General features: G+C 48.9%; 1 protein-coding gene across 1 annotated transcript in view; it reads left to right on the plus strand.

The window, feature by feature from the left end:
• The window catches only part of IARS2 (isoleucyl-tRNA synthetase 2, mitochondrial), a 1,527,005-nt gene that overhangs the window by 1,384,932 nt on the left and 114,300 nt on the right, over nt 1-27,773 (plus strand). The window contains exon 22 of the mRNA XM_069608590.1: nt 9,045-9,189. Within this exon, the coding sequence (XP_069464691.1) occupies nt 9,045-9,189 (145 nt within the window). The remainder of the gene's footprint in view (nt 1-9,044; nt 9,190-27,773) is intronic.

Raw genomic sequence — 27,773 nt, forward strand, 5'->3', positions numbered from 1 at the left:
ACAAGGCAGCGAAGACCATGGTATTCGTCACTGTCGCATAATTGAAGGCACTAGCAGGCTCTTCAGTCAGATAGAGAGAAGGGTCCAAAAAAGTTGGAGGAATGGATCTTTCCGCACATATCTTTCCACAGATAACCCAGATCTTCTCTCTAAAAATAGAAGCAATGTGGTCGCAGTGAGCTTGTGTGTAGAGCAGTGGGAAGTGGACAGATAGGGGTGGCGAGTTCTTTAGCCACTTGAAAAAGTTCTTTAGATGAACAGGAGGCATTCAGAATACGGGTGGCAAAGTATTGAGCTTTGGCTATTTTTATAGAGCTCTGATAGGTATTACGTGCTTGTGTGTAAGCTAATTTCATAGTGCAATCGGGTAGGCGGTGCCATTTAGTTTGGATTGCCAACATTTTTCCTTCAACAGTCTCAGTTCTGAGGAATACCATGGGGCAGAGGGTTGGGTACAGCTAGACAGTAGCCGAGCAGGGGCCAGGGTATCAGCAGCTAACTGTAGGGCCGAGACTAAGGCATTGCATACATTGGTACCCTCATTAATACCCAAACAGGTTAATGTTTCAATGGAGTCAAAAATGGACTCAAGAGGGATCTTAGACCAACAGCATTGATATTTCAGCTGAGGGCTTGGTCTATTTTTAGTTTGTGCAAAAGAAAAAGGGAGCAAATAATGGTCCGATCAGAGCACTGGTAAAGGACCAAAGGATTGAAGGTCACTGCCAGTTGCGATTGGGTTTTCAGGCTATGTCATGTGTAAGAAACCTGAAAGTGTATCCCTGACTAGTCCCCGGGGATCTGTCATCCAGGTGGCCAGGACACGGCCATCGCTATTTGATTCAGTTCCTGGGGTGGACCAGTGTGGGAGGATCACCTAAATGGTGGCGAGGGGCTCTTCGGGGAGTGGAAGTGGGACACCAATGGGTGAGACGCAGTATGCCCCTTCTTCTAATACCTTTCCCCATTCTGCTATATAGGAACCTCAAACTCTACCCCTCCTGCCCCCCTTTTCCGACATGAACACTTTGACACATCACAAAAAACGATGGGCAAACATCAAAGCCGTTCACCTAACATGTCCCAAAACAAGGGTCAGGCAAAGTCAGGCAATCGACCAGGATCACACGCACACCTGATGGCCCGTTCCCTTCCCCACAGGGATAAAAGGTGAAGAACAAGAGCACAATACGAGCAAGGCAGACTGCACGTCGAGACAGCTATACAGGCACAGCAGTTCAAGAGGAGGAGAAAGGCGGCGAGAACTGAAAGGCTGACAAGGAGAGAAGCGACCTTGCCCTTTATGACCCAGACCCGTGAGACCTCTGTGGAAGGAATCGTAAGACGGCGAACAATAGCCCAAGTGTGTTGCAGCAGATGTCAACGGTACACGGAGCATGCATACACTGAGAAGCAGGATAGAGGGAGACGCCTACTACTGTGATACCGGCCTGGACTTCCGATACGAAGAAAGCCAAGCGGTTCCTAACAACCGGTGAGTCGAGGGGAGAACTGATAAAGAAAGCAAACTGTTGAATGAATGTCGCAAAGTGGCACATTGAAGAAAGTTCAAGGAACTGCAAATTGTTTCGGGAAGGCCAGCTGCAGAGGGGTCCAGCACCATGTGGGTTCTCACTCGAGAAACTCTGGTTGATCCCGTGTTGAAGTAAACTACTGATACCAGAAGGCCCTAGCGGAGCCGCAAGGAAAAGGTCAAAGTGGTTACACAGGGGTCTAGCGAAATCCCTGTACAGTCATAATTCTTTGACCGACAAACCATTGAGAACGCAAGGGAAGTGAAACCTGCATCAGAAGAAAGTAAAATGAATTGTGAAATGGCAAGAGTGAACCCGACGGAGGGATGCCAATAAAGTGGGGTAAAGTCTAAAGTCCCAAGGAACAGTGTGTTGACAAAAGTGAACCTGACCGAGGGATGTCCACGGTGAACTGTTTAAAAAGACATTAAGATTTGTGAGTGCCAAAAGAGAAATTGCTTAGTGAAAAGTCATAGTGAACCTGACGGAGGGAGGCAAACAGTCAAGAAGGGCCGGAGCCTGGAAGAAGGGGACCTAGAGGTGAAGGCATCACCCAACGTAGATTTGAAAGGAACCTTTTGTTTGTTATTTTGGAGGCTATCGGGTCCTCGGAGGCAAGAGACTTTTTGTAGAAAACAGACTTAACCACCGACGGCCCTGACATCTAAAGCAGAACTGTCGTCTTGTGCGTGTGCTGTGCTCAGGAGTCCTGCCTTGTTCCGTGCTCAAAACATGGGAAAGGGAGACCCATGGGTACCACATCCGGACTTATCATTTGTGAACACTTCTTTCTTTCTTGTGAATCTTATCCCACACTATATTTGGTATTTAGTTGTAAGGATTGGTAATACTTTTTTTTTTTTTTAGTATAGGCCCCTTTTATTTTGACAAGACGCCACTAGAACTGCCTTATTTTGATTTGATGGTCGTAGCTTGCTCCCATCTTAGATATAGGTTTAGATTAGGCGTTTGTTCCACCCTACGTATACAGTTTAATAAACACCATTGAACTGTGATCACTTGTCTGTCTATTCTTGATACCATGCCTTCCTTACACACGATAGCCCTCTGCCAATGGCAGCATGGTACAAGAATCCTCTCTTCCTCCTTGCTGGGCTGGCAAGCATTCTTTAGGATCATTTGTGGACTTTCCAATTCCACCAGAGCCCATTATGGCACCTGGCTAGTCCCACCTTTGTGTTCACGTTCAGGGCTGATTCAGGTTTGTGCCCCACAAACTCTTGGTGCTAGGTTATTATGGCTCGCAACTGCTTCAACCCTGATATTCTCACCCTTATTCAATACAAATGAGCAAAAAGGCGGCAAGCTCTCCTGAAGTTACCCAAGAGGGACACAGAGTAAACACAACAGTCAAAGGAGCTCACTTGTATAACATGTGGACAAATTACACAGCACAATAAAGTAAAGTATATTAAATGTCAAAAATTGTGATTGTGAATTTGGTTAGTGAACACAAATATTGAATCAAAATGTGGGAAGCTATACTATCACAGGAAATGTAAGACCAACACTCGAACACCATTCTTACCCCCAACAAAAAGTGTAACCTAGGATCAAACATTTTGAAAAAGTGCAAATAGATACAAAACTGAAAAGAAATTGTTCAACAATGTAAAGTAGGCTCAAGAACTTGGAGTTTGGCTAAATGGGCAGGATGAAAACAGTGATGCATTACGAGCAGCATAACTTGCACCAGAGCCCTCTCAACAAAAAAAAAAAGCGTACTTTCGGTCCCTCAAATCTAATCCTATATGATGTAGACACATATGGGCTACCTGAACTCTTGTTGCGTATTCAGCATTTCAGATAATGTTTTCCGAGCAAACTTGTTACTCGATGCATTTTTTATATTCAGTTATTTTTGAATGTATAGACTGTGATCATTCACCAGGTTTCGCCACTTCTCCCCAGAGGGGGGAGGCCTTTCCTATGAGGCTGGAGAGGTGAGGCTGCTAGCCAGTAGTCCCCCTAGGGGTGGTAATATGCGGGTGTCCCTGGCGATAAGGACTTCCACCTGGGGGAAAGTCTCCTTACAAACCCGGTCACAGAGCCCCCTACCCTCATGATCACCCTTTTCTCCCACCATTCATAGTGGAACTGTGTGTTATTGTAAAGCCAGGACTGTGACAAATGTAGAGCATAATGGAACGAAGAAGAACATGAGAAGCCATATGCAAAGCCAGCCAAGTACTGCAAGGAGATGGCTCATTGGAGGCATGAAGAGTGCCAAAGAGACTTTCCATGATGGTGTTGATGTTGCGCAAGGGCAGAGTCAACAATATAAAGTAGAAGGTAAGAATGTTCTAGGGAGCTCTCACTGCGGAAGCCCGCAGCATGCAAATCCTGCCCATGAGATTCAAACCGGGAAGACCACAGAGGTGGAGAAGCTCTTCCTCCAGTCGGAGGCCACAAAGAACAGGACACTGCTACAACATCCCAGGAGCCACCTGGGAGCTGACTGGCCAGAAGGAAGAAGCAATCAAGGTGGTGGCGTGACTGCAAAAGGTGGACCGTGAGTACTGGTAACAGTGCTGAGACCACCTGCTGGTGCCTGCTGTGGAGCTGTGCATGTGTCAGAAATCACAGAGGAAGGAATCTGCGACCCTGGGAAGAACCAGAGCTGTATCCCAACAGAGAACAAGGTAACGGGAATGGGGGGGAAGACCGGGAGAGGTCCAGGAAGCCATACCAAGAAGCCAGAGTGCATCAGACAAAGTGGTGACAACCCAAATCATACCATTGAGCCAGAGTGCATCAGGAGTTCTCCCTCGTTGGCATGTGGTCAGCCAAATACCACTGCCCAAGCAGATGGCATCGGAAGCCATCTCCCTCATTGTAGTGGCCAACCCTAAACCACTGAGCAAGCAGACTGTGTCAGGAGTCATCTCCCTCATTGCAGTGGTCTACCTTATACTGATATATGGTATGGCATTTATAACGTGCCTATACACAAGTGTTTCAAGGCACGACTGCTGCCCAAATAGAGTGGAACGGGAGCCATCTCCCTCATCAGAGTGGTAAATGGAAACCAAATAAGGCTATGAGGTGTTCTGCTTCCTGGAAAGAGTTAGAGACTAATCCAAGTTTTCTGCAAGAGTGCTTAAAGACCACTGTGGAAAAAGTTTATAGAAAGACCACGAGAAGGGAGTCTTTCCTCTCGTCCTTTGTGATAGAACATTGAAGGAGTTGCTTCTACTATGAGATGGAAGCAAGAAACCAGTTTACTTTAGTTAAAGACTTATTTTTATAGTGTTAGGGTCAGATTAGTTGGTTTCTGACAGGACATTTAAGTTTGATGGTCATTCTGACAACTCACTAACGTTTTCCTAGGTTGAGGCAGGGCAAGCCCCTTAGAAGTAGGGAGAGATGCGTTTCTTTATTGATTCAATAAAGGTTTGTAGCCCACAAGATGACCCCTCATTGTCAGTCTCCTTCTACACCGTCACAAGACTTAGACATGATTTTATTCGTTTTTCCTATTTGTGTTTATATAAAGCTTTTCAATAGGTTTTAGCCTAGATTACACGTTTTGTCGTTGGTATGAATGTTGTGAGTGTTGTCTTATATTTCTGTGACGGTATGGCTTGCAATATTTTGATTCAATATTTGTTTTGTTACCATACCAATTTCACAATCACAATTTTTGTCAATTAATACCCTTTACTTTTCCTTATTGTCGTGTCACTTTTCCACACATGCTGTTTTAAGAGGGAGCACCTTTGATTGTTGTCCTTTTCCAACACAGGCCTCCCTAGATCCATCTTCCACTTTGTGAGAAACCTGAAGGTGTCTCACCAACTAGTCCCCAGGGATCAGTCATCCAGGTCGTCAGGACACAGCCATCGCTATTGGAACCAGTTCCTGGGGTGGACCAGTGCAGGAGGATCACCTGGATGGGGGGGGGAATCTTCAGGGAGTGGAAGTGGGACCCCGAAGGGCGAGACGCGGTATCCCCTTCCTTATAACACCCTTTCCCCATTTTACCAGGTAGGGTAGCTGGCAACTCAGACTACCCCCACCCCCTTTTTGCAACACAAACACTTTCTCTCGGGCAGTTCATCGTGAGCAACAACGGACTAACACCAGAGCCGTATACCTGACATGTCCCAACACAAGGGTCAGGCAATTACTGATAATTACACACACCTGACTTCCCCCACACGGATAAAAGGCGGAGCACGAGAGCACACTCTGAGCAAGGCCAAACGCACGAGGAAGCAGCTATTCTGAAACGGCAGTTTAAACCGAGGAGAAAGGCCACGAGATCAGAGAGGACGACAACGAGGGAATTACCCTTGCCCTTTCCAACCCAGAAACAGCGACTTTCAAGAAGCCTCAAGGAAAAGAAACATAAGACCGGGAATTGCAGCGGACGAATGGTGTAGCATGTGTCAACGGTACACAGGGCCCTCCCACACTGAAGCGATTGCCACTGTGGTACCTTCTTTTACTCCAACAGTAGAGACACACCAACGAGTTCCGCCCAGCCGGTGAGTCGGGAGAAACTGATAGCAGACCGGACTATATTATACTCAAGGTTGCAAGCAGCAACTTTGTATGGAGAAAGAGAACTGACATTCAATTGACTTTTTGTGAAACTGAAATAGGTACCCGATACAGAGTGGTCCGGCGCCACGTGGGTGCTCATTCGAAGGTCTCTGTTTGCTGCCCCCTCCTAAGTGGGGAGGAATTTTGTCAACTGTGAAATCGAAGTGGTCCTACAGCGGGTTACGTTGAATCCCATGCACACTCGAAAGTCTTTGATTGTTGTAAAGTGAAATTGGCTGAGGGGGACTAATTGTAGAAAGGGGGTCTGAGCCCGAAAGAGGGGGATCCTGGATAAACCAAACCCAAGAAGATTGTTGTGGCAAATGTGAACCCGACTGAGGGATGCCTACGAAATGGGATGAAGCCCACCCAAGAAGATTGTTATAAACAGAAATTGGTTTGAGCCCAGAAGAGGGGGACTAATTGTAGAAAAAGGATCAGAGCCCGGCTGAGGGGGATCCTGGGTAAAGAGCAAATCGCCCAACGTGAATAGTGAGAAAGGAACTTTTCTTTGTTTATGAGACATCAGGTTTTTCTAAAGTCAAGAGACTTTGCACTAAAGAGACTTGGGCACAGAAAGCCATGATGTTGGTAAAAACGAACTGTGACCTTGTGCCGGAGAAACCCAGGAGTGTGCTGTGCTCAAGTGACCTGTGCCAAAAACGTGGGGAAGGGAGGACCCGGCCTGCACATCCTGACTTATCATTCTGTGAACACTTCTTTTTTTTTTTCATGAACATTATCCCATGCTATTTTGTAGCATAGCGATAAGGATTGGCAATAGTTTTTTTTTAGTAGAGGACCTTTTTATTTGACTAGACTCCACTAGGACTGTATTATAATTATTTGATGATCGTAGCTTGCTCCCATCGTAGATTTTGGGTTAGAGGGGCATTTTTTGCATTTTTCACACCACTAATAAAAGTTCACCCTTGAACTGTGATCACTTGTGTCCGTCTTACTTTGATTCCATGCCTTCCTTACAACTTCATAACCCCCCATATCTTTTGGCCTTGGCTTGGTCGATGCTGGAGTTTCCTCCACCACCGTTTCCACCACTTTCTCTTCCCCACCACCCCATGACAGTATTTTCTCATTATCTCCTGTCTCCAGATAGTTTTCCTTCTCCTTCCTCTCTTTACTCCAGCACCTCAATTGCCCTACGTGTGCCTTCCTCTTGTTGATGGTTCCCTTCTCTTAGCCAACACCCTGCTCTTGCCCTCCTTGTGCTCATTCCACTACATGCTCTGCCTCAATCGCTGCAATTGTCGACAGACCCCATCACTTAGTTCAGCATTTGGCCCTTGTTCTACTCTGGGTCATTAAACTTGATAAAGAATCGAGTGGATGCACCTGTTGAGACTCCTAGATCTGTCTCATGGAGTGGTTCTTGTCATTCGGCTCAGCCCAGCTGCAACTAATAAAGTTGTCATTGGTGCTACTCGGCCTGTGGCTCTGTGGACAGAGTGCATGAATACCTAGGCTGCCATTTTGGAACCAATCAGCTTTGTCATGGTGGCCGGCAGATTCTAAAATAGTTTCCTTTCTCCATGCATCGCTCAGGCTCAGTACAACTAGCTGTGTGCTGAAGAGTTGCAACTTCTTAGTACTTGTGTTGTGGGTAAGAGCTTGCTTGTGAGGCTCTCTGTGGTCCTCAAGCATGCACCTGTTGCTTCTGTGGAGTTGAGGTTTGCGGGCCATGATTTAGTTTAGGTGCCCACGTGTACCCAACATCCTGTGCACCATGCTGTATCTCAGATAGTTTTCTGGGACATGCTTTCTAGGAATGCAGAGGCAAGGAGTCTGGAAGATGCCATGGGGGGTCCACAATGTACCACCTCCATGTTAACATTGCATATCAGGCACGTCCCCTGACCTCAGACACAGAACATATGAAAGTCTCAAACATGGTGATATCTGAGAGACTCTAGAGCCCTATGCAGCTTCCAGCCCTCTTGAACGCAGGCTTGTAGTATCCCTTCTCGGCATGCAGCAGTGCCTGGCTTAGAGCTGGTGTTAACTCTCGGAGGACAGGAGTGGATCCACATGAGGGGCAGTGTCAGGCACACAAAGGACAGCAGATGAGAAAAATTGAAAATGCCTGTTGAAAAAAATAATAGCATTTAACAAGGCAAATTGAAGTCCCACGACTAAGTGATGCAAGGTAGCAACTTTTAGGTAATGATAGAAAGCTTAAGGAATACTAAACTAATGATGAGGCATCCAAGGGATGTGTTTGGGAAACACAATTGAGGTAGTCATGAGGGAGGTGCATACATTTTTATGTCCTACTATTCTAGTTTCGACGCATGTCTCAGAATTTTCAAAACATTTTGGTAATGATGGGAACTTCGAATTAAGAGCAGTAAAAAGAGTAGTGTATGGTAAGTGTGAATATTGCCTTTTACTTTACATTTTTAAGGGTCTGCATTCTGTGTTCCATGCTTTGAGGATCAATACTTTTTGTCACTCTAACACTTGAGTATTTTAAAGGCATATTTAATTAGTAACTTGTAATGCAAGTGAACATCCCATGTCAATTGAGATGTTCTAATGATTGATTCTAACATAGGCATACAAAAACGATTGGTTTTTTAAAAATGTTTGTATTATTTAATGTGAATTGGTTAGTCTTTGAACCTTGCACATAAATCTACCACTTTAAACAAATTCAAATATTACAAAATAGTTCAAACATATAGAACAAAATTGCATCATGATCATTTTATAATCTTGTTTCCTTAAAAAAACACTTAAAATCGGGAAAATTCATATTTGTGTTAGGCATCCTGTACGTTTGTCTCCGTCTCTATCATAGAACCCCTAAAAAAGCATTGACATGTTTAGTTTCTGTAGATCTCTTAAAACTGCGGTTGTTAGATTAGGCTCGCTCCCTGCAGGCTATACCAAAGTTATTAAACTATTGATTTTACTGTTTAGACACTGCAGACTGAACAAACTTCCAGCACTTCTCAACTTAATGAGCTGATGATGGCCTCCCAGACAACCCTGGTAACAGATGTACCTCTGGATATCAATTCAGATGCTACTGTTCTCAAAGGAACATTTACAATCAACTTGGAAGGTAAGGTGGGCATTGTGGGCGAAATAAGAGTTTTGATACAGTTCGGTGTTGTCAAAATAGATTGAACAACAGATAGCATTTTTACAAGGTAAGGCAAACTAGGGAATATTGCAATAACAGATTAAAACCTGTGAAACACATCCTTCTATTACTTGTTGGGGGTTTATGAATGCAGTGAATGATAAATGTAAGGGTGTCAAAGAAGGAAGCTGACACAAAAGTGGCATGACTTTGGTTATAGACTTTTATTTCTAAAATCCAAGGTATCCCTGTCCATATCTCTAAGAGGGATTTCCCTGCCTCAAACTAAAACTAAAGCAATTGTCACAATGTCTGTCAAATTGAAGTTCCACCGTCCTGTGTCAAATCCTACTCTAACCCGCACACTATAACTAAAAGATAAACCAACAGAAAGTTCCTTCTTCAGGAAAATGGCTCCCTTCTGCTTTTTGGATAATGTTCAAAAGAATGTTCTCTTGCAACAAAATCTATGCCAGGGAAAATGACTCCCTTCCCCTGGCTTGCAGGTTTCACAGTCTTTTCAAATCCAGGAGAATGGCTCCCCTCTCCTGACGTAGATCGTCACAGCTTCCTGTAAAACCAGGGTGAATGAATCCCTACCCCTGGTGTCTCTACAGCGCTCGGTTCGGTACCAGGAGAATGCTTCCCTTCTCCTGGTATTGCTTGGCACAATTCACAAGGCCAGGAGGAATGACTCCCTTACCCTGACTTCTCTAAAACTCTGTATGGTACCAGGGAAATGACTCCCTTCTCTTGGTATTGCTCGTCACAGTTCACAACAAGGCCAGGGGGAATGACTCCCTTCACCTGGCTTCTGTAGAGTATGTTCCAAGAGCTTTAGTCCCTTTTCCAGGAGAATGACTCCCCTCTCCTGGTGTCTCCAAAGTTCATTCTCACAACCCTCAGCTTGATTTACACTTTGTCGCTCTGTTTAGTTGTTAGCAAAGTCCCAAATCCTTCTTTGCTGGTTACTAGGCTCAGTGCCGCCACTGTGATGAGGAAGTTCTATATGCTTGTTCAATGCCCTTTTTTTTTTTAACCAACTTTATTTTCATTTTTACTTAAGACAATAGTTGAGCTTTCGTTACAACATGCGTTAAGAACATTGTTACCAACATGAACCCCTTATTCCACACCTTTGAACTTTCTTGTTGAGTCTGGTATTGTCTTCATACTTTTGCCAACCCCTCCCGCCCTCTCCCACCTTACCCGCCCCCCTTCCCTTTATTGTTTGAACCAATCTGAACCATGGTTGTAACGAGAACAGTTCCATGAGGCAACCCCTCTGCCATATCTTCTGCTGTCTTTATGTTCAGTGCCCTTTTGTTGCGGTCCAAGACCCCTCTCTGGTGGTCAGTGGGCTTATTGTCGCCACTGCGATGAGTACATTATCCTATGATGCACTCATCACTGGCCTTCCGGTCAGTGATCTTTTGACTGCCACTGTGACGAGAAAGTTCTCCTCGGATGCACACCTTAATCCCAGGATAAAATATAGACCACCCTCTTGTCCCTACCGGCCTGAATGTGCTACCCTCTACCTCTAAGCGGTCTTGGCACTCCTCTGGTTCTTCCTGGGACGGGTGTTGCTCTTTCATGAGCTCCCTGGTTCCTGGGCTTTCACCTTGGGCTCTGCGGCCCTCTGTTTTTTTAATATATATATATATATATATATTTCTGAGGCTTGTGGAATCTGCTTAGATCACATGCTGTGCATAGGCCGACATCTAGTGGAAGCTGCACAGTATTACAGTTTGTTTTTCGAAACTCGAAAATGGGCGTCGACACAGGGCGTGCCAGTAATACTATCCCTAGTGTGACGTCCACTGTACCCAAGATCCCTCACGCGTCTAGGATCCTCAGATTGTTTTTTTCCGCCATACTGGTCGGAAGCATTTTGCGGAGTCCCCTGGCCTTAGCCATACTTTTGCTAAAATTTTGAAATAATAATCTATTGACATCCTTCCCCACCCCAACGTCGAACTTCGACACTCGACGCCGGCTGGAGAAGAAATCGACCGTCGGCTGCTGCACGACGGATTTGGGCCTCGGAAGGCCGCTGGCCTCGGCCCGGGCCTGGTAGGCCGCTGGCCTCGGCCCTGCAAGTAGGGAGAGTGGGGGGTGGTACATACTCTACACTCTTGGTATATAGGTACACCTTATACATTTCCTACACTTAACAGCCCGCTGCCTCAAGGTGCGTATGGAGGGTACCCCTTTTCAATTCTGCCCCAAGTGCAACCGCAAATACCCTTGGGTCGACAGGCACGCCACGTGCAATCTCTGCTTGCCGAGGGACCACCCCGAAGCGAACTGCAGAGCGTGTAGTAGGTTTAAACCTAAGACACTTAAGGACCGTTCGACGAAGCGTTGGGCCCACCACGCCAGGCAGGCGGCCATGGCAGCGGAGGGCGCCTTCAGCGATGGCAGCGACGCCGTACTTTCGGACGGCGAGGGCATTACGGTGTCGAAAGACAGCCGAGCGCAGGTCCCCGACCTCGGAAGGTCGTCCGGCAGGGCGGCTATGGGGAAGACCCCCGGCGACACAAGCGCTTCACATACTACACACACTAAACACACTAAGTCCAACCGAGACTTGACGACGTCGAGTTCTCGGAAAGAGGCACAGACAGAACGGTCCGATTCGGTGTCCTCTGGGCGCTCTCGATCAAGATCGCCGCATGACTCCAGGCAATCATCCACTCTTGCCAAGAGTGCCTCGCTCCCTAGGCTAACAGAAGTTCGATCGTCGGAAGACGAAGACGACTTCCACCCCCAGGCCGCGCTCCAGGAGGCGGAGCCCGCAATTAAAGCCAGCGAGGCCCCACGCTCGAAGGACAGGGACACCTCTCCCGATCCTCGACGCCAGGCGTCGAAAAACTCCGGAGCCACTAAGGGACAGGGAAAACATTTTTCTACGCACGGGGAGGGGGGAAAACAGCAGAAGAAACTACCTGTACATTCTTCCACACCTGTGAAACACCCCACCCCCCCTAAACAGACAGACAAGCCCAGGTCTGCTGATAGGTCCACAACCAGCAAAGCTACTCAAGATAAATCCCATAGACTTGCTGAGAGAGTCATTCCCAGTTCCAAAAAATGGTCCAGTGAAGACATAGATAGGGTCATGTCAAGAATGTCTTCTTTGGCTGATTTTTATGATAAAAATCCAGAACATTTCTTCTCGTATGTTCCACAAGGGGCCACACCCTCAGGCTCTACTAATCCTATCCCCCCGAGTAAGAAGGCCCGGTTTTGAAACCCCGATGAGGTCTGAACCCTTCGAGGTACAACCTTACGTAACACCATACTCACGGTATCAAGGAGAGGCTTCCTTTTGTGGAGACCAAGAATTTGGTATGATAGAAGAGCAAACCGGGACGGGCTACTATGGGGATGATGAGGACCAGGAAGAAGAAGAGGATGACCCGGAAACATACAGAGTAGATTCCCCGGTAGAGAACGAAGCCCCGGTTACCGACTCCCCGGTCGATAACCAGCCCCTCCTAAATGAGGTTCTCGCTCGCGCAGCAGAACATTTCCACATTGACACCCACAGTGTACAGGAGGAAAGGGACTTCGCAGAAGAGTTAGTGGGAGAAAGGAGGCCGGTTGCCCAGACCATCCCTATCCTTAAATCCATTCAGCGGAGAATAGATCCGTCCCTGGTGAACCCAAACCTCACCAGAGCAGTCAATCCCAGGGTTGAAAAACTTTTCAGGGCAGCTCTGTCTGACCCTCTCTATATAAGAGGACATCTGAAGCCAGACTCCCTAGTTGTTACCAAAACTCGTAAGAGGGCTGGAACACCCTTGTCTTCGTCAGAAGCTCCTCCCGACAAGGAGAGCAAAAAACTATACGGTTTCGGCAGGAAGGTAGCCTCAACGTCCGCCTATCAAGCAAGGATTGCTAACACCACCACCCTGTTGGCCAGCTACAACTGCCATCAGTGGGAAGAAGTCGCGGCTCTCATAGCCTCTGCTCCTGAACCGTTAAAGGGCCAATTAGCTCGGATTTCCGCAGAGGGTAGAGCCGTGTCTGGTTGCATTTTGAAAGCAACCTTCGACGCCGCGGACAACGCAGGCAGATTGATAGCAGAAGGTACTGTTATCAAGAGACATGCGTGGTTACGGCAGTCTGGTTTTAAGGCAGAAACTCAGGCATCATTGTTAGACAAACCGGTGGAAGCCGATCTGTTGTTTGGTAAGGCGGTCGAAGACGCACTGAAAAATGCCAAGGACGAATACGAGACACTCAAATCCCTTGGCCAGTTAACCAATAAACCCCCTAACCAGAGAGGGAATAGTAATTTTCGTCCCCCATGCGGCCAAAATTCCCAGAGAGGATCTAACTATTCCCAGGGGCAGGGTACACAGTGGAACAACAACCAACAGTCTATCCAGGGTTACGGCCGAGGTAATAGGAGAGGTCGTGGTAAAGGCAGAGGCAGCCCCAGCAAGGGAGGCGGCACGCCTCCACCAAAGCAGTGACGCTCAGTTCAGGGTCCCTTCTCACACAACCCCAGTAGGGGGACGCATTTCAAACTTCACCCAGGCTTGGGAAGGGATCACATCAGACAGATGGGTGCTGTCAACAGTATCCACGGGATATTGTATAGAGCTACTGCAGCGTCCCCGGAACCATCCTCCACGACAAAGAGTACACTCCTTAGAACATCAGAAGATTCTCCTCGAGGAGATTGCCATTCTTCTACAAAAGGACGCGATAGAACTCGTCCCGGGACACCAGGTAAACAAGGGTATTTATCAACTTACTTCCTTGTGCCAAAGAAAGACTTGACAATGCGCCCAGTATTGGACTTGCGGCCTGCCAACAAGTATGTCAAGCCCCAAAAATTTCGTATGACCACGCTACAAGAGGTAATCCCCCTCCTAAAAAAGGGGGATTACATGGCAACCTTGGATATAAAAGATGCTTATTTTCATATTTCCATGTTCCCAGCGCACAGAAAGTACTTGCGCTTCAAGGTGGACAGTCGCCACTACCAATTCAAGGTACTGCCTTTCGGGATAGCTTCAGCACCAAGGGTATTCACCAAGGTACTGGCGGTGGCGGCTGCACACCTACGCAGGGAGGCAATCCCAGTGTACCCTTATCTGGACGACTGGCTCATAACGGGGGAAACCCCAGGAATTTGCAGGACAAACATTCAAAGGACTATCGACCTCCTCCACGAATTAGGCTTCTCAATCAATGAGAAGAAGTCAAGCCTGGTGCCAAGCACCTCAAAACAATTCCTAGGAGCAATCCTGGATACCCAGGAGGGGTTGACCTTTCCTTCAGAAGAAAGAATTCGGAATATACTACTGCAAATTCCGCATTATCAGTCCGGTCAACAAATAACGGTACGCAAAGCTATGCGTTTACTGGGCATGATGGCGTCATGCATTTACCTGGTCCCCCACGCGCGCCTGCGCATGCGTCCCATGCAGGCATGGTTGGCGAAACAGTGGTCTCAGGCAAGTGGTCAGTGGGACGATCTAGTGGTCGTTTTGCCAACACTGGTACAAAGCCTTCACTGGTGGACAAGAGAGAATCTCGCAAAGGGGAAAACCTTTTACGATCCCGAAGTACAGGCAGTAGTCACTACAGATGCATGTCTGACGGGGTGGGGAGCTCACCATCTCCACCACACAGCTCAGGGTCTCTGGTCTCACTCAGTGGCCAAGAACCACATCAACCTGCTAGAGCTTCTGGCAGTATTCAGAGCGCTTCAGGCGTTCGAGCCCCATCTACTAAACCTGTCAGTGCAAATCCGGACGGACAGCACTACAGCCATGTTCTACCTGAACAAGCAAGGAGGGACTCGCTCGCCAAATCTGTCCAAGCTTGCCCAGAAAATCTGGATATGAGCACTCAGCCGGAACATCTTCCTGTCATCACAACATGTTCCAGGGGAGCTCAATTCCCTAGCGGATGCTCTGAGCAGAGACTCCCTCCCAGAGGAACACGAATGGGTTCTTCACAGAGAGGTCGTAGAAGATCTCTTCTCTCAGTGGGGTTTCCCCACTATAGACTTATTCGCCACAAGCGAAAACAGACAATGCCCAGGATTTGCATCCAGGTTCCCCCAACCAGACTCCCAGGGGAACGCCCTGTGGATGAACTGGTCAGGGATGTTTGCGTACGCTTTTCCACCAACTCCTCTCATCAGGAAAGTGGTGAACAAGATGAACAGGGAATCGATGACGCTCGTCCTAGTTGCTCCCATGTGGGCAAGACAACCGTGGTTCCCACACCTATGCAGGATGGCGGTGTGCGAGCCCATCAAACTTCCAGCCTGGTACAACCTACTGTCCCAGCACCAAGGTCAAACAGTGCACCAGCAACCCAACTCAATGAACCTGGCAGCATGGCTCCTGAGGTCATAGAGTTTGGACACCTCAATTTGCCACAGAGGTGTATGGACATCCTAAAGGAATCTAGGAAACCGAACACAAGGCACTGTTACTTTGACAAGTGGAAGAGGTTCGTTATCTGGTGCCAGAGTAGACAAATCAACCCAGTTGATTGCACTCCTTCCACTATTGTTACATACCTGCTCCACCTGCTAGATGCAGGATTGGTTTTTAACTCACTGAAAGTACACCTGCCAGCCCTCTCGGCTTACACCACTTCCCATAGCAAGGTGTCGTGGTGGAAAGTACCAGTAGTTAAAGCCTTCATGGAAGGAGTAAAGAGACTTCACCCTCCTATTTCAAACCCACCACCAGGGTGGGACCTTAATGTGGTGCTAGCCAAGCTCATGGGCCCCCCTTTCGAACCCATGCATAAAAGCAGTCTCAAACACCTGACTTATAAAACGGCCTTCTTAGTAGCTATTACTTCTATAAGAAGGGTCAGTGAAATTCAGGCTCTGTCAGTGCAGGATCCCTTCTTTACTATCCATAAAGACAAACTGGTTTTACGCACACACCCTAGGTTCTCACCTAAATTTATATCAAAATTCCATGTAAACCAGTCCATCGAGCTTCCGGCTTTCTTCCAGAACCCGCAAAGCTCGGCTGAGGTGAAACTACACACCCTAGATGTGCGTAGGGCGGTCCTCTACTATGTAAATAAAACAAGACCGCTAAGGAAAACAGATCAAATGTTTGTCTCCATAGCTACAGGCAGAGAGGGGGATCGCGTCTCTAAAGGTGCCATCTCGAAGTGGATTATTAACTGTATCCAGCTGTGTTACTCACTCTCTGAAAAGACTCTGCCTTTTACGCCAAGGGCCCACTCTACTAGAGGCATTGGGGCCACTCTGGCTTTCATGGCAAATGTTCCCCTTGACACCATTTGCAAAGCAGCTACTTGGAGCTCTATTCACACTTTTACTCAGCATTACTGCATTGACACCCATTCCAAGGCAGATACACAAGTGGGACAAGCGGTTCTAAGACACTTATTTGCTCATGACCCTTCTCGCATCCCACCTCCTTCTGGTACTGCTCGCTAATCTATGCACAGCATGTGATCTAAGCAGATTCCACAAGCCTCAGAAGGGATACATTACTCACCGTAATCGTATTTCTGATGCTTGTATCTGCTTAAAGTCACCTGCGACCCACCCTTCCTCCCCTCCGAGAGAAGGCGCATGATTGCTTGTAGTCTTACCTTTCTGTCTATCTGCTTGGATTATCTGTACTCGCGCTTCTCCTCATGCTACCTCATGTCAGAAAAAATACAATCTGAGGATCCTAGACGCGTGAGGGATCTTGGGTACAGTGGACGTCACACTAGGGATAGTATTACTGGCAACGCCCTGTGTCGACGCCCATTTTCGAGTTTCGAAAAACAAACTGTAATACTCCGTAGCTTCCACTAGATGTCGGCCTATGCACAGCATGTGAATCTAAGCAGATACAAGCATCAGAAATACGATTACGGTGAGTAATGTATTATATATATATATATATTATTGATTTTATCAAAACACAAACCTAAAACTTGACACGCCATTAACATATACAATATCAACAGCCTATTTCTCATAGCATGTCATTAAACTTTCCCCAAAAATCGCACCCTATTTCCTCCCCCACACTGCCCAACTCCCATCCTCCCTTTTGCCTGCTGCCCACTCTTACTATAAACACTCTACATTCCATCGAGTAGGAGCCACATTTACTCTTGCTAGGGTCTATCCACTTCTACTTCTTCGGTGGAAGCGTCGGCAAACGGGGTGTGTAATAAGACTTCCCATTCACTAATTCCCCCAGAGGCTTCTGCACAGTCTCGCTGCCCCGTCCTCTTCCATACAGCTGTTTCCGCCATTCCACACCTACACATGTCACTCCACCAGTCCTCTATTCCAGGGCCTTTAAACGATTTCCATGCCATAGCAATTCTGTGTTTATCCAGAATACATGCTAGATCCTTCAGCTTGACAACATGTTTCTGGCCTTTGGGGCATGGGAATAACCCCAGTAGGCATGCACTAAGAGAAAGCACATCCAATTCTAGTCCCCCTTTTTGCAATCTGTTTGCCACTTCGCGCCAATATAGTCCCAGCACTGGACATGCTCAAAACATATGAATCATTCCCGCTTCCATGTCATTACACCTTGGACATCCTTGTGCTGCTGCTCCCGGAAACTTGGAAATCAGCCAAGTCATCATATACGCTCTATGCGTCACTAATTATTGTATGAGCTGCAATCTTGCATTTCTTGACACTTTCTTGTGGTATCCCAAAATCTTCCCCTATTGTGTTTCTGCAAAGGTAACTCCCAGGTCCTCCTCCCATTCGTGCCAGATGGAAAGCCGACACGTTAGACAGTAGGAAGTTGTATATATGAAATATAGTGTGCCCGCCCACGGCTACGCCATACAGGATACCCACTATCGAAAGTTTCTCCATTAATTCGCTGTATGCAGGCCACCTACGCTGAATCTCTCTATTAATAGTGCTATGCAACATATATTGACCTGTGTGTATACCGGTCCGTCTTGCCAGTTCCAAGAAGGGTACAAACTCATTGTTCTGCTACAGATCCCCTATGGTGGCCAACCCGCAGGCTTCCCAATACTTGTGTATGCCCTTACAAGCCTGAGTCAAAGTTGACATAACTGAGACCAGAGGAGTCTGTGCCGATACAGGGTCTGTCAACCCCATCACTGCCAGAGCTCTATCCCAAACCTTCACTCCTAGGGACACTAGGTGTGTCCGTCAGCTTCCTCGAGGTTTCCCCATCCACAGCATCTCCTTTAAATAATAACGCATTCCAGTAGATTGCAACAGCTGTGTGTCCAGAGTAGGGTCTTCCGCACGCCAACCCACCACAAATTGCAGTTGCCCCACTATATAGTATAATTCAAAGTGCGGACTCCGCGTGTGGCTTGTATAATGATGCTAATCTCTCCTACTCCTCCCATTCTGCCATAGGAAGCTAGCTTCTGCTGATCCTCTCCAATTTCTTAATAAAGGACCTCCGTAAGTAAAATGGGACATTAACAAAAAAGTGTAATAGTCTGGGCAGTACCACCATCTTCAACATAGCCGCCCTCCCCATCACAGACAGTGGCAATTAGCCAGAACTTCTTGGCGCTCTTCATACCCTCCAATGCGTTTAGCGTGTTGTGTATGTGCTCTTCCTTCGGTTCTCGGTACACGTTAATCCGCAAGTACCTAAACGTGCGCTCTTTCCACTGTAGGGCCAGTACTGGCAGCGCACCCTTCTCTATTCTACTTAGTCCTGCTATCGGGAATAATGCCAATTTATCTATGCTGATGGCGATCCCTGATAGTTTCTCAAACAGTGGCATGGCCTCTAGCTGCAGCTCCAAATTGTCCTTCGGGTTCTGGATATATATCGCACCCTGCTGTGTGAGTGACAGCTACGCTGTGCATGAATGGGAAAAACCTGCATAAAAGGGGAGGTTTCTAAGACTGAAGGCATAGTCGACCACTGGACTAAACATCCGAAGAAAGAAACTGGAAGAGAAGCTTGCTGCACCCTCCTGGACCGTTGGTCTGCCCGGTGAAGCCCTGCTGCTGTGCTGAAGCTCCAATTTTTGTATTGACTAGAAAAGGCTGAAACGGACGACTTCTTCCCTTGGGTTGGTGGGACCAACTGACCCAAAGACTAACTTTGTTGGCAAACCTCTCCCTGATGGCTGTACTTCTTTGGTGCTGCTGGAACTGACTGCCAGGGGTCAGGAAAGAAAACTAGAATAGAGTGCATCGTCTTTAAGCCGGACCAGAGCTCCAGGAAGATCCTGACGGCACTACCGAAGCAGGACGACCCGAGCCACCTCACAGATTGCTGGACCCCAGAAGCGAGGGGAGCATTAAGTGTCCAACATCCACGGTGGTGTTATTTACCAGTAGCTGAAACCACAAAGTGCTGCTGAATTGAAAAGAGCCCGTAGCCACCGCTGACCTTCGAACGGCAGTGCAGGAGCCCTCCAGACGTCCGCCCTCTTGTCCACACGACTGAGGCCCAGGAACCCAGGATCTGCAAGACTGCTACCAGAACAGAAGCTAGCTGGATCCTCTTCTTCCAACCTAAGGTACTATCTTGACTAAGGGGTACTTACCTCTTGTGTCTGTAGCTTGCTTGTTCTCACTGGAGACTTGCAGTAGCTGCTTTTTGCAGAGTTGATTTCAGTTCTGCCTTTCACAAGCTTTATAGCTTGTGGCCTAACAGTGATTCTTTTTAGTACAAACTCTAAAAACATTGTGCAAGACTTTTGTGCTATCTGAAGAAGTGCCTCAGCTCCCTAGACATTGTTCAAATTGACTTGGGTTGTACTGGCTCCCTGCAGAATCTAATGACCCATTGATTTTGGTTCTAACTGTTCCTCATAGGTGGTACATAAGTTTAACTTGTATTGCTGGGAAAGATCTAATCTAGACTTCATTGGGAGATTGAAAAGTAATCACATGCTCTGAGAATCTGTTAACCTTTTTCCTTTACCACAACCTCAGAATTTTATTAAGTACCAAAAGTGATATGCCAAACCATGTCCGAGCAATTGAAGTCACCTCAGGGTGTAGAAAGTGTGTGTGAGGCATCCCAAAAGTGTATCTACTGCTTGTCTGAACTCTGAGAAAGTGTTATGAAGTGTTTTTTTTATTGTTGCACATTGATCTTTCTAAAGGCTTATTTAAAACTGATTGTTAAATACATCAATAATTATTTTACTAGAAAACCTTCGGTATAAGGGGTATTTGGATACTTGTAATTGTGAATCTCAGTGTTACATCTCTATAGCTCATATGTACCCCTCCTGAGATAAGTCTGGCTGCTCAGTCACTCTACCAACTTGTGTAGTACAGACCTATACCAATAGGTGGGTTACCTATTACCAAGAGGATAAGGCTGGTGTAGTCTCCCACAGAGTTACTGCATCCAATCTTGCCTAACAGGAGGCCAACAATTGTGCATACTCCTTATAGAATTCACTAGGTAGCCCATCTGAACCTGGTGTCTTCACTGTTGGCAAACCCATAATCATGGTTTGTATATCTTCTAGTATAATGGGCGCTTCTAGACTATCTTTTTCTTCTTGGGTCAAGCTCGGGAGCTCGATCACGTCCAACACATCCGCTAAGTGGGTACTTGACACTGGGGGCCCCTTTTAGTACAGTTGTTGATAAAATGTGTTGAATGCTTTATTAACCCCATTTTGGGTGTAGCATAAATCCTCTTGCCCCAAGCTTATTGAGTATATAGCGCTCTTTGTTGCACTTCCTTCTTATACAGTCACGCTAGCAGTCTACCAGGTTTATCCCCTTCTTTATGCTGCTTTTCCGTGTATTTGGCAAAACTGTGCTTGCCCAGCCTCTCACAGCATTTCATACATTTCTGCTTTAATTCCTTAGACTTTGCATTACTGGCTTGGTGTTGCTCTTGAGACTGCTCTAATTCCCTCAACCGTTCCTCCACAGAAGTTAGTTCCCTATTTATGTTTGCTTGGACACCCCAAGATCCCGCTATAGTGCCCCCTCTAACCACCACTTTTAATGCTTCCCAGAAGGTACAACTTGGTACACTGCCCAAATTATGCGCCACATAGTCCGTAATGCAGTTTTGAATGCTATTGTGAAGTAGGGGGTTGCTCAGTGATTCACTTCTAAGTCTCCACGTAGGTATGGGGGCCGTAGGGGCCACATATTGCCACTGCATTCTGAGTGGAGCATGATGCGACAATACGCTGCCTTCGTACTAGGCATGCGTGATCTGATGGACCAGTTTTTTCCCTACAAAAAGGTAATCTATCCTTCTATGTACTGCATGTGGTGCTGAAAAATGGAGTAGTGTCTGGCGTCTGGATGGAGAAATCTCCAGGCGTCTTCCAAGACAAAGGAATCCAGGCGCATCTGTAAAGTTCTGGCAGGCGGAGCAGGTTTAATATATTTGTGTTACGCTCACCTGGACCCCACAGGGGTGTCGATCGGACCCGGACAGCTGCGGTCTCCTTCAACGTGATGCGTAGTGCAGAGATGACTGTCTGGACTGGCCCGCCTAGTCTTGTCTGTGGGTTTTAGTGATGGCCTCCCAACTGTTCTCGCTCTCCCCCACTAATCACCTCCGATATCCCCTTAGTAACCTCACCTTATGTTCGTAAAAGATGAGCTCTCCATCCTGCGTGTCTTGCAGGGGCGCGTAGATGCCAGTTACTTCACTGGTTGGAAGGCGTTGGGAGAGTTCCGGTAAGTATTGACTCTGAAGTCCCTGGCGGGATTGGTAAGTATCAAGTTCAAAGAGTTCAATATGCCCGATGTTCACTCTTGTCCCCTTCCTTCCTTAAGTTGCAACTGAGTTCGTGAGAAGAAGGTCTCGTAGCTGCTGCTGGCATTCAGGTAAGAGTCTGTGTTACCCAACTCTGTCCGGTAACTATTGCATGCGTTAACGTGTTGTTTTTCTCCCTCTTTACAGAAGCGGCATATTAAAATGTTGAGAGTTATGGAATAATACCGCTGGTGGTAAGTCTATGGTGGTAAGAGGTTGTATTTGTTGATTCCCTTGGCTCACCTTGTTTTTTCTTGTGTCATGAAATGATGGAGACAGTGCCGGATCGAAAGATGCTGTGAGAACTGGCGAGTTTGGCGCTGTGCTGGAGCTGGCGAAGCGACGCGTGCAGGACTGATGTACTTTCCAGGTCCGGAGATGAAATGGTTCCGGAATTAGGTGAGGAATTTGAAATAAGTTAGTTTTCTAACCTTGTCCTTTTCTTCTTCTTTATTCTAGGAGCTCCGGATTCGAGGCGGGCGTGGCAGAAGACTGGATGCTGGCTGCAGGCACGCGGGCGTGGCAGAGGACTGCATGCTGGCTGCAGGCACGGTGAGTATCACGCTGCTGGATGCAGAATAACACGAAGCATGTGCTGCTGTTCGGGTGTGGTTTAAATAGCCTCCAAAGTAGTTCCAGGTAAGAAGTTCCCTAGAGCCACGCCCGAGTAAAAAATAGTCCCTGTAACAAAATAGTCCCATCCAGGCCTCATGTAGGCTTGGACTCTTTTGCAGCATGGTCTGCATCAGGTAAGTAAAGTCTATGGCGCCAGGACTGATTTCTATGATGAGCCTGGCACCTAAGGCGCCAGGAATGAACCCAGACAGCCCCTAGCCGGGGCTGCTGAGGTTTAACCAAATGTCGGGATGCCTGCTCCCGGAGCTGAGGGCCTTGGTCCTGATGCCCGGGGGTAGGCATCATGACAGCTTGGTGTCCAACCTGTCTACGGTTGCGTTCAATGTACAGTTGAAGTCTTCCCCCCCCCATTTCATGTTATTATCCCGATAGGGGCTTAAACGTGGGTATAAGGTCTGGAACAACTTGGCAGGACTATGATTAGGGGCATATGTGTTCCAGGAGGCCTTGTACCAGCACCGTCTTGCCCTCGTTATCCATTTTGATGTGAGTAACTTTGAAGGTACAGAGGGTGCTATCCATATCAATACCCTGCATGCATAAGTGGAATACGTGGAACCAAATACTTGTCCTTTTACTAGCTAGTAGTGCCTGTTTCGAGGGGATTGGGTCCTCCGACGTATTCCATATCTATGACATGTAATCACCACAGCTGTGCTGCTTCGGAAACTTTTTTCTGCGTCCTGCGTCGATGACGTCGATGCGCTGTCGTCAAGGACCTCCTCCGACGTCATCCGATGTGATAAGTAGGACGCACGACGCCCGTAGCCTCAGTTCCCTTTTTTCCGCGAACGTGTTGCTTCGTGATTCTCGGTTCACGCCTCGACTCTTTAGAGTTCTGTTCTTCTCGGTTCTTTGAACCTGTTCGTTTTGTGAAAATCCTTCGTGTGAAGATGTCTTCTACTTCGTCTTCGACCCCGCGTCCGGGTTTCAAGAAGTGCGTGGAGTGTGGGTCCAAGATGTCGGTGACGGACTCGCACGACGCCTGCCTCTGGTGCCTCGGGGAGGCCCACGACACGGATGACTGTATCGACTGCCAGTCGCTCACGTCCAAAGCCTTACGCGAACGTAAGAAGAAGTTGTCGGTAGGTCGGGTGTCCAAGCCCAGGAAGTCGAAGTCTGCGGGGCTTTCGACGGATGATTCGAGGGGTGACTCTCCGCGTCATCATCGGAAGTCTCGTGGGTCTCCTTCTAGGAGTCGGTCTCGCCACTCCTCAGCCTCTTCGAGGCATTCTCGGAAGCGCCGACACCGGTCGTCTTCCAGGTCCTCTTCGGAGGACTCTGCCCGGCACGGCGCTTACCCCACCAGCCGTGCGACACCGGAGGAATGGGCTTCCTTCGGGAAGAAAATGCTGGCGATTCTTGAGTCGCAGGTACTAAGCCGTCCGCGCCCCCGAGTGGGGTCGGTCGTGAGAGGTCGAGAGACACCGCTCGCAAGAGTGGTCGGCACGAGTCATGGGAGAGGTCCCGTTCGGACAAGGAGACTCGTTCTCGACGTACCCGTTCCAGGTCCCGGTCCTCGGCGCGTTCGAGACCGTGTGCACCTGTGAGGTCTTCGAGGAAGTCATCGACGTCTGAGGCGTCGAGGGCGTCGACAGGCTTTCTCGAGGCTCCGGCTCCGAGGAAGTCGTCGAAGCCGTCGACGCTCAGGTCGTCGAGGGACACGCTCGGGGCTCCGGCCTCGAGGGCTGTGTCGACGCCGCCGATGCTGGAGGCGCTGCATCTGACATCGACGCCGATTTCCTCGACGCTGATCCTCTCGGCGCCGATGCCGGTTCTCTCGACGCCGGCGCCGATTTGCTGGACGCCATCGACGCCTTTCGTGTCGGAGGTACCCCGTGGCACGGGAGAACCCCCTAGGAAGGCTCTGGTTAAGAGCAAGCACTCTCGGGTGCCTTCTTTTCACCACCTGGACTATATTTCAGAGGCGGATGAGGATTCTGATGGCCTGGTTCCTAGTCAGGTTCCAGATGAAATTGTCTCGGGCCATAGTCAGTTTGACGATTTGAGACAGTCACTGCATGATGCCAGTGGACTGGACACCTCTCCGGAGGTGGAGTTTTGTAGGCCTGAGCCTGGCTCTCATGCCGATTCCTCGTACCGGCGCCTTATGGCTAGGGTTTCTGAGTACTTGGGATGGTCTGCTCCCCCAGGGGAGTTTGTGCAGGATTATCTGACGGACATCCTTGATGTTGGTCCCCCAACTGATCCGGTACTGCCGTTCCATATGGCTTTACAGAGAAGGGTGGCGGCGGCTTGGACTGCTCCGGAGAGTCTCCCGGCGGTGGGCAGATCCTTGTCGCGAAAATACCGTCCAGCCAGTAGCGACCCCTGCTACTTGACCAGGCACCCCACTCCGGAGAGTTTGGTGGTGCAGGCGGCCACGGCCCCGGCAAAGCAGGCGTCGTACCCTACCATCCCTCCTGATAGGGACGACAAATGTTTTGATGGCTGGGCGAAGAAAGTGTTTTTTTTCTGGTGGTATGGCGCTTCAGGCGGCCAACTCCATTTGTGCCTTGTCTCGTTTCACACACACTCTGTGGAACTGTGTTGCGTTAGCGGCTGAACATATTCCCGAAGGTTTCCTTGCTATGGTCCAGGATGGTAAGGATGCCATGTGTGAGTCCGTTCAGTCGGGTTTGGACTTAGCTGAATGCGTCAGTAGGTCCATGGCGGCGAGCACCGTGATACGCAGGTTTGCGTGGTTGCGGAAGTCGGGGTTTGCTCCTGATGTGCAGTCTCGGCTCCTCAACATGCCCTTTGACGGTGAACACCTTTTTGGCACAAGGCTGACGAGAGCCTTGAGAGGTTGCAGACCTCGAAAGCTGCAGCAAAGTCGTTGGGCGCTGCTGTTCGCCAACCTCCGCCTTTTCGTCCTAGGGGACAGCAGTGGAGGGGTGGTTCCTTTCGCTATTACTCGTCCTTCAGTAAAGCGAGAGGAGCTGGCAGTCAAAGAGGCCAACGCAGGGGTACCAGAGGTGGACGACAGGGTACCCGTGGTGCCAAGGCCGCTCGGGCAGTTGCCTCTTTGCCCTCAGGTAACGCCGCGGCCTCTCCCACTCAGTCATGAGGCCATGTCCCATGGTTCGCCGGTTGGGGGAAGGCTGGCGCAGCATCTTGTAGAGTGGCAAGCCATTACTTCAGATGTGTGGGTTCTGGAGATCATAACCCACGGCTACTGTCTTCCCTTTCGGCACAGGCCTCGCGACAATCCACCGGGGAACATCTCTTTGCAGAGTCCGGATCCGCTCCTTGCGCAGGAAATTCAAGCCCTGCTGGAGAAAGGCGCCATAGAACTGGTGCCTGTAGCGGAGAGGAACAAGGGATGGTATTCCCCTTATTTTTTGATTTCGAAGAAAGACAGGGGATTGAGACCCATCATGGACTTGCGCGGTTTGAACAAACTCCTCAGGAAGGACAAGTTCAAGATGGTTACTCTCTCTCAAGTCCTCCAGGCCATTCAGCTTCAGGACTGGTTGGTGTCACTCGACCTCAAGGATGCTTACTTCCATGTGCCGATCTATCCCAAGCACAAGAAGTACCTGAGGTTCGCGGTTGGCGACTCGCACTTTCAGTTTCGGGTCCTGCCGTTCGGATTGACCTCCGCCCCAAGGGTTTTCACCAAGCTCATGGTGGTGGTGGCAGCGCATCTCAGGCAAGGGGGGATTCACGTCTACCCCTATCTGGACGATTGGTTGATCAGGCGGAGCTCTCCCGAGCATGTCCTGGATCATCTGTCCGTCACCTGCCACTCCCTTCACAGGCTGGGCTTCTCCCTCAATTTAAAGAAGTCCCATTTGACGCCAACACAGCGGCTCCAGAACATCGGAGCAGTCCTCGACACTTCCCTGGTGTTTTCCTCCCCAGGTGAGGGCTCTTCACATTCAGCAGATGGTGCACAAGTTTCAGCATGCCCAGACGCTCCCAGCGTTCAAGTTCTTGAGGTTGCTCGGCCTCATGGCATCCTGCATTCTTCTGGTGCCAGAGGCTCGCCTGCGGATGAGATCTTTGCAGTGGGCGCTCAAGACGCAATGGTCGCAGTCCTCCGGCAGGATGTCGGACCCGGTTCAGGTGCCGCCCTCGGTCGCCCGGGACCTTCTGTGGTGGGCCGTCGAAGGCAACTTGATGAAGGGGGCTCCATTTTGGCTTCCCTGGCCGGAGGTGACGATCTTGACGGATGCATCCCTCACGGGTTGGAGAGCTCATGCCAACGGGCTGACAGTCAGCGGTCGTTGGTCTCCGTCGGAGTCCAGACTCCATATCAATCTGTTGGAGCTGAGGGCCGTCAGGCTAGCCCTGAAGGCTTTTCTGCCGACTGTGCGAGGAAAGAGTGTCCTGTTCCTGACGGACAACACAGTGGCCATGCACTACCTCAACAAAAAGGGGGGGGGGGCAGGGTCACTTCCTCTGTGCAGGGAGGCGATGCAGCTCGAGTTCTGGGCCATCCAGCAGGAAGTTTCGATCTCGGCAGTTCATCTGGCCCGAGACGAAAACGTGACGGCGGACGCTCTGAGCAGGCAGAGCACGATCTCTCACGAGTGGAAGTTGGCTCAGGAGATTCTCCTGGAGATCTTTGCCCTTTGGGGGACCCCTCAAGTGGATCTCTTCGCCTCCAGTGTCAACCGGAAGTGCGAAAGGTTTTGCTCGCGGGAATTTCCTCCAAAAGGAGCCTTAGGAGACGCGTTCGTGGTGGAGTGGTCGTTCCCGCTGCTGTACGCGTTTCCTCCAGTCCCCGTCATCCCGCAAGTGCTGCGGAGGTTACGGAAGTTCGGTTCCCGGATGATCCTCATTGCTCCGGCGTGGGCTCGGAGGACGTGGTACCCGGACCTTCTCGACTTGTCCATCTGCCCTCTGCGTCGTCTTCCCTACCGAGACGATCTGCTCTCACGGGAGGGGGGTCAGGTTCTCCATCCAGAGGTCAGATCCCTCAACCTTCACGCTTGGCTTCTGAAAGGTTGAGGTATAAGGATTGGGACCTCCCTGAAGACGTGATGGAGGTGTTGCTTTCGGCCCGTAGGCCAGCAACAAAGTCTCTGTACCGTTGCCGTTGGCGTAAGTTCTGCGACTGGTGCTGAGTTCAGAATGTGGATCCTTTTGCATGTGACATCCCCATGGTTCTGTCCTTTTTACTTTCTTTGGCCCACAGGGGCTTGCAAGTGGGTACCATTAAAGGTTACCTGG

The sequence above is a fragment of the Ambystoma mexicanum genome, chromosome 4q (genome assembly GCF_040938575.1).
Source record: "Ambystoma mexicanum isolate Mex_15411 chromosome 4q, UKY_AmexF1_1, whole genome shotgun sequence".
Lineage (NCBI taxonomy): Eukaryota > Metazoa > Chordata > Amphibia > Caudata > Ambystomatidae > Ambystoma > Ambystoma mexicanum.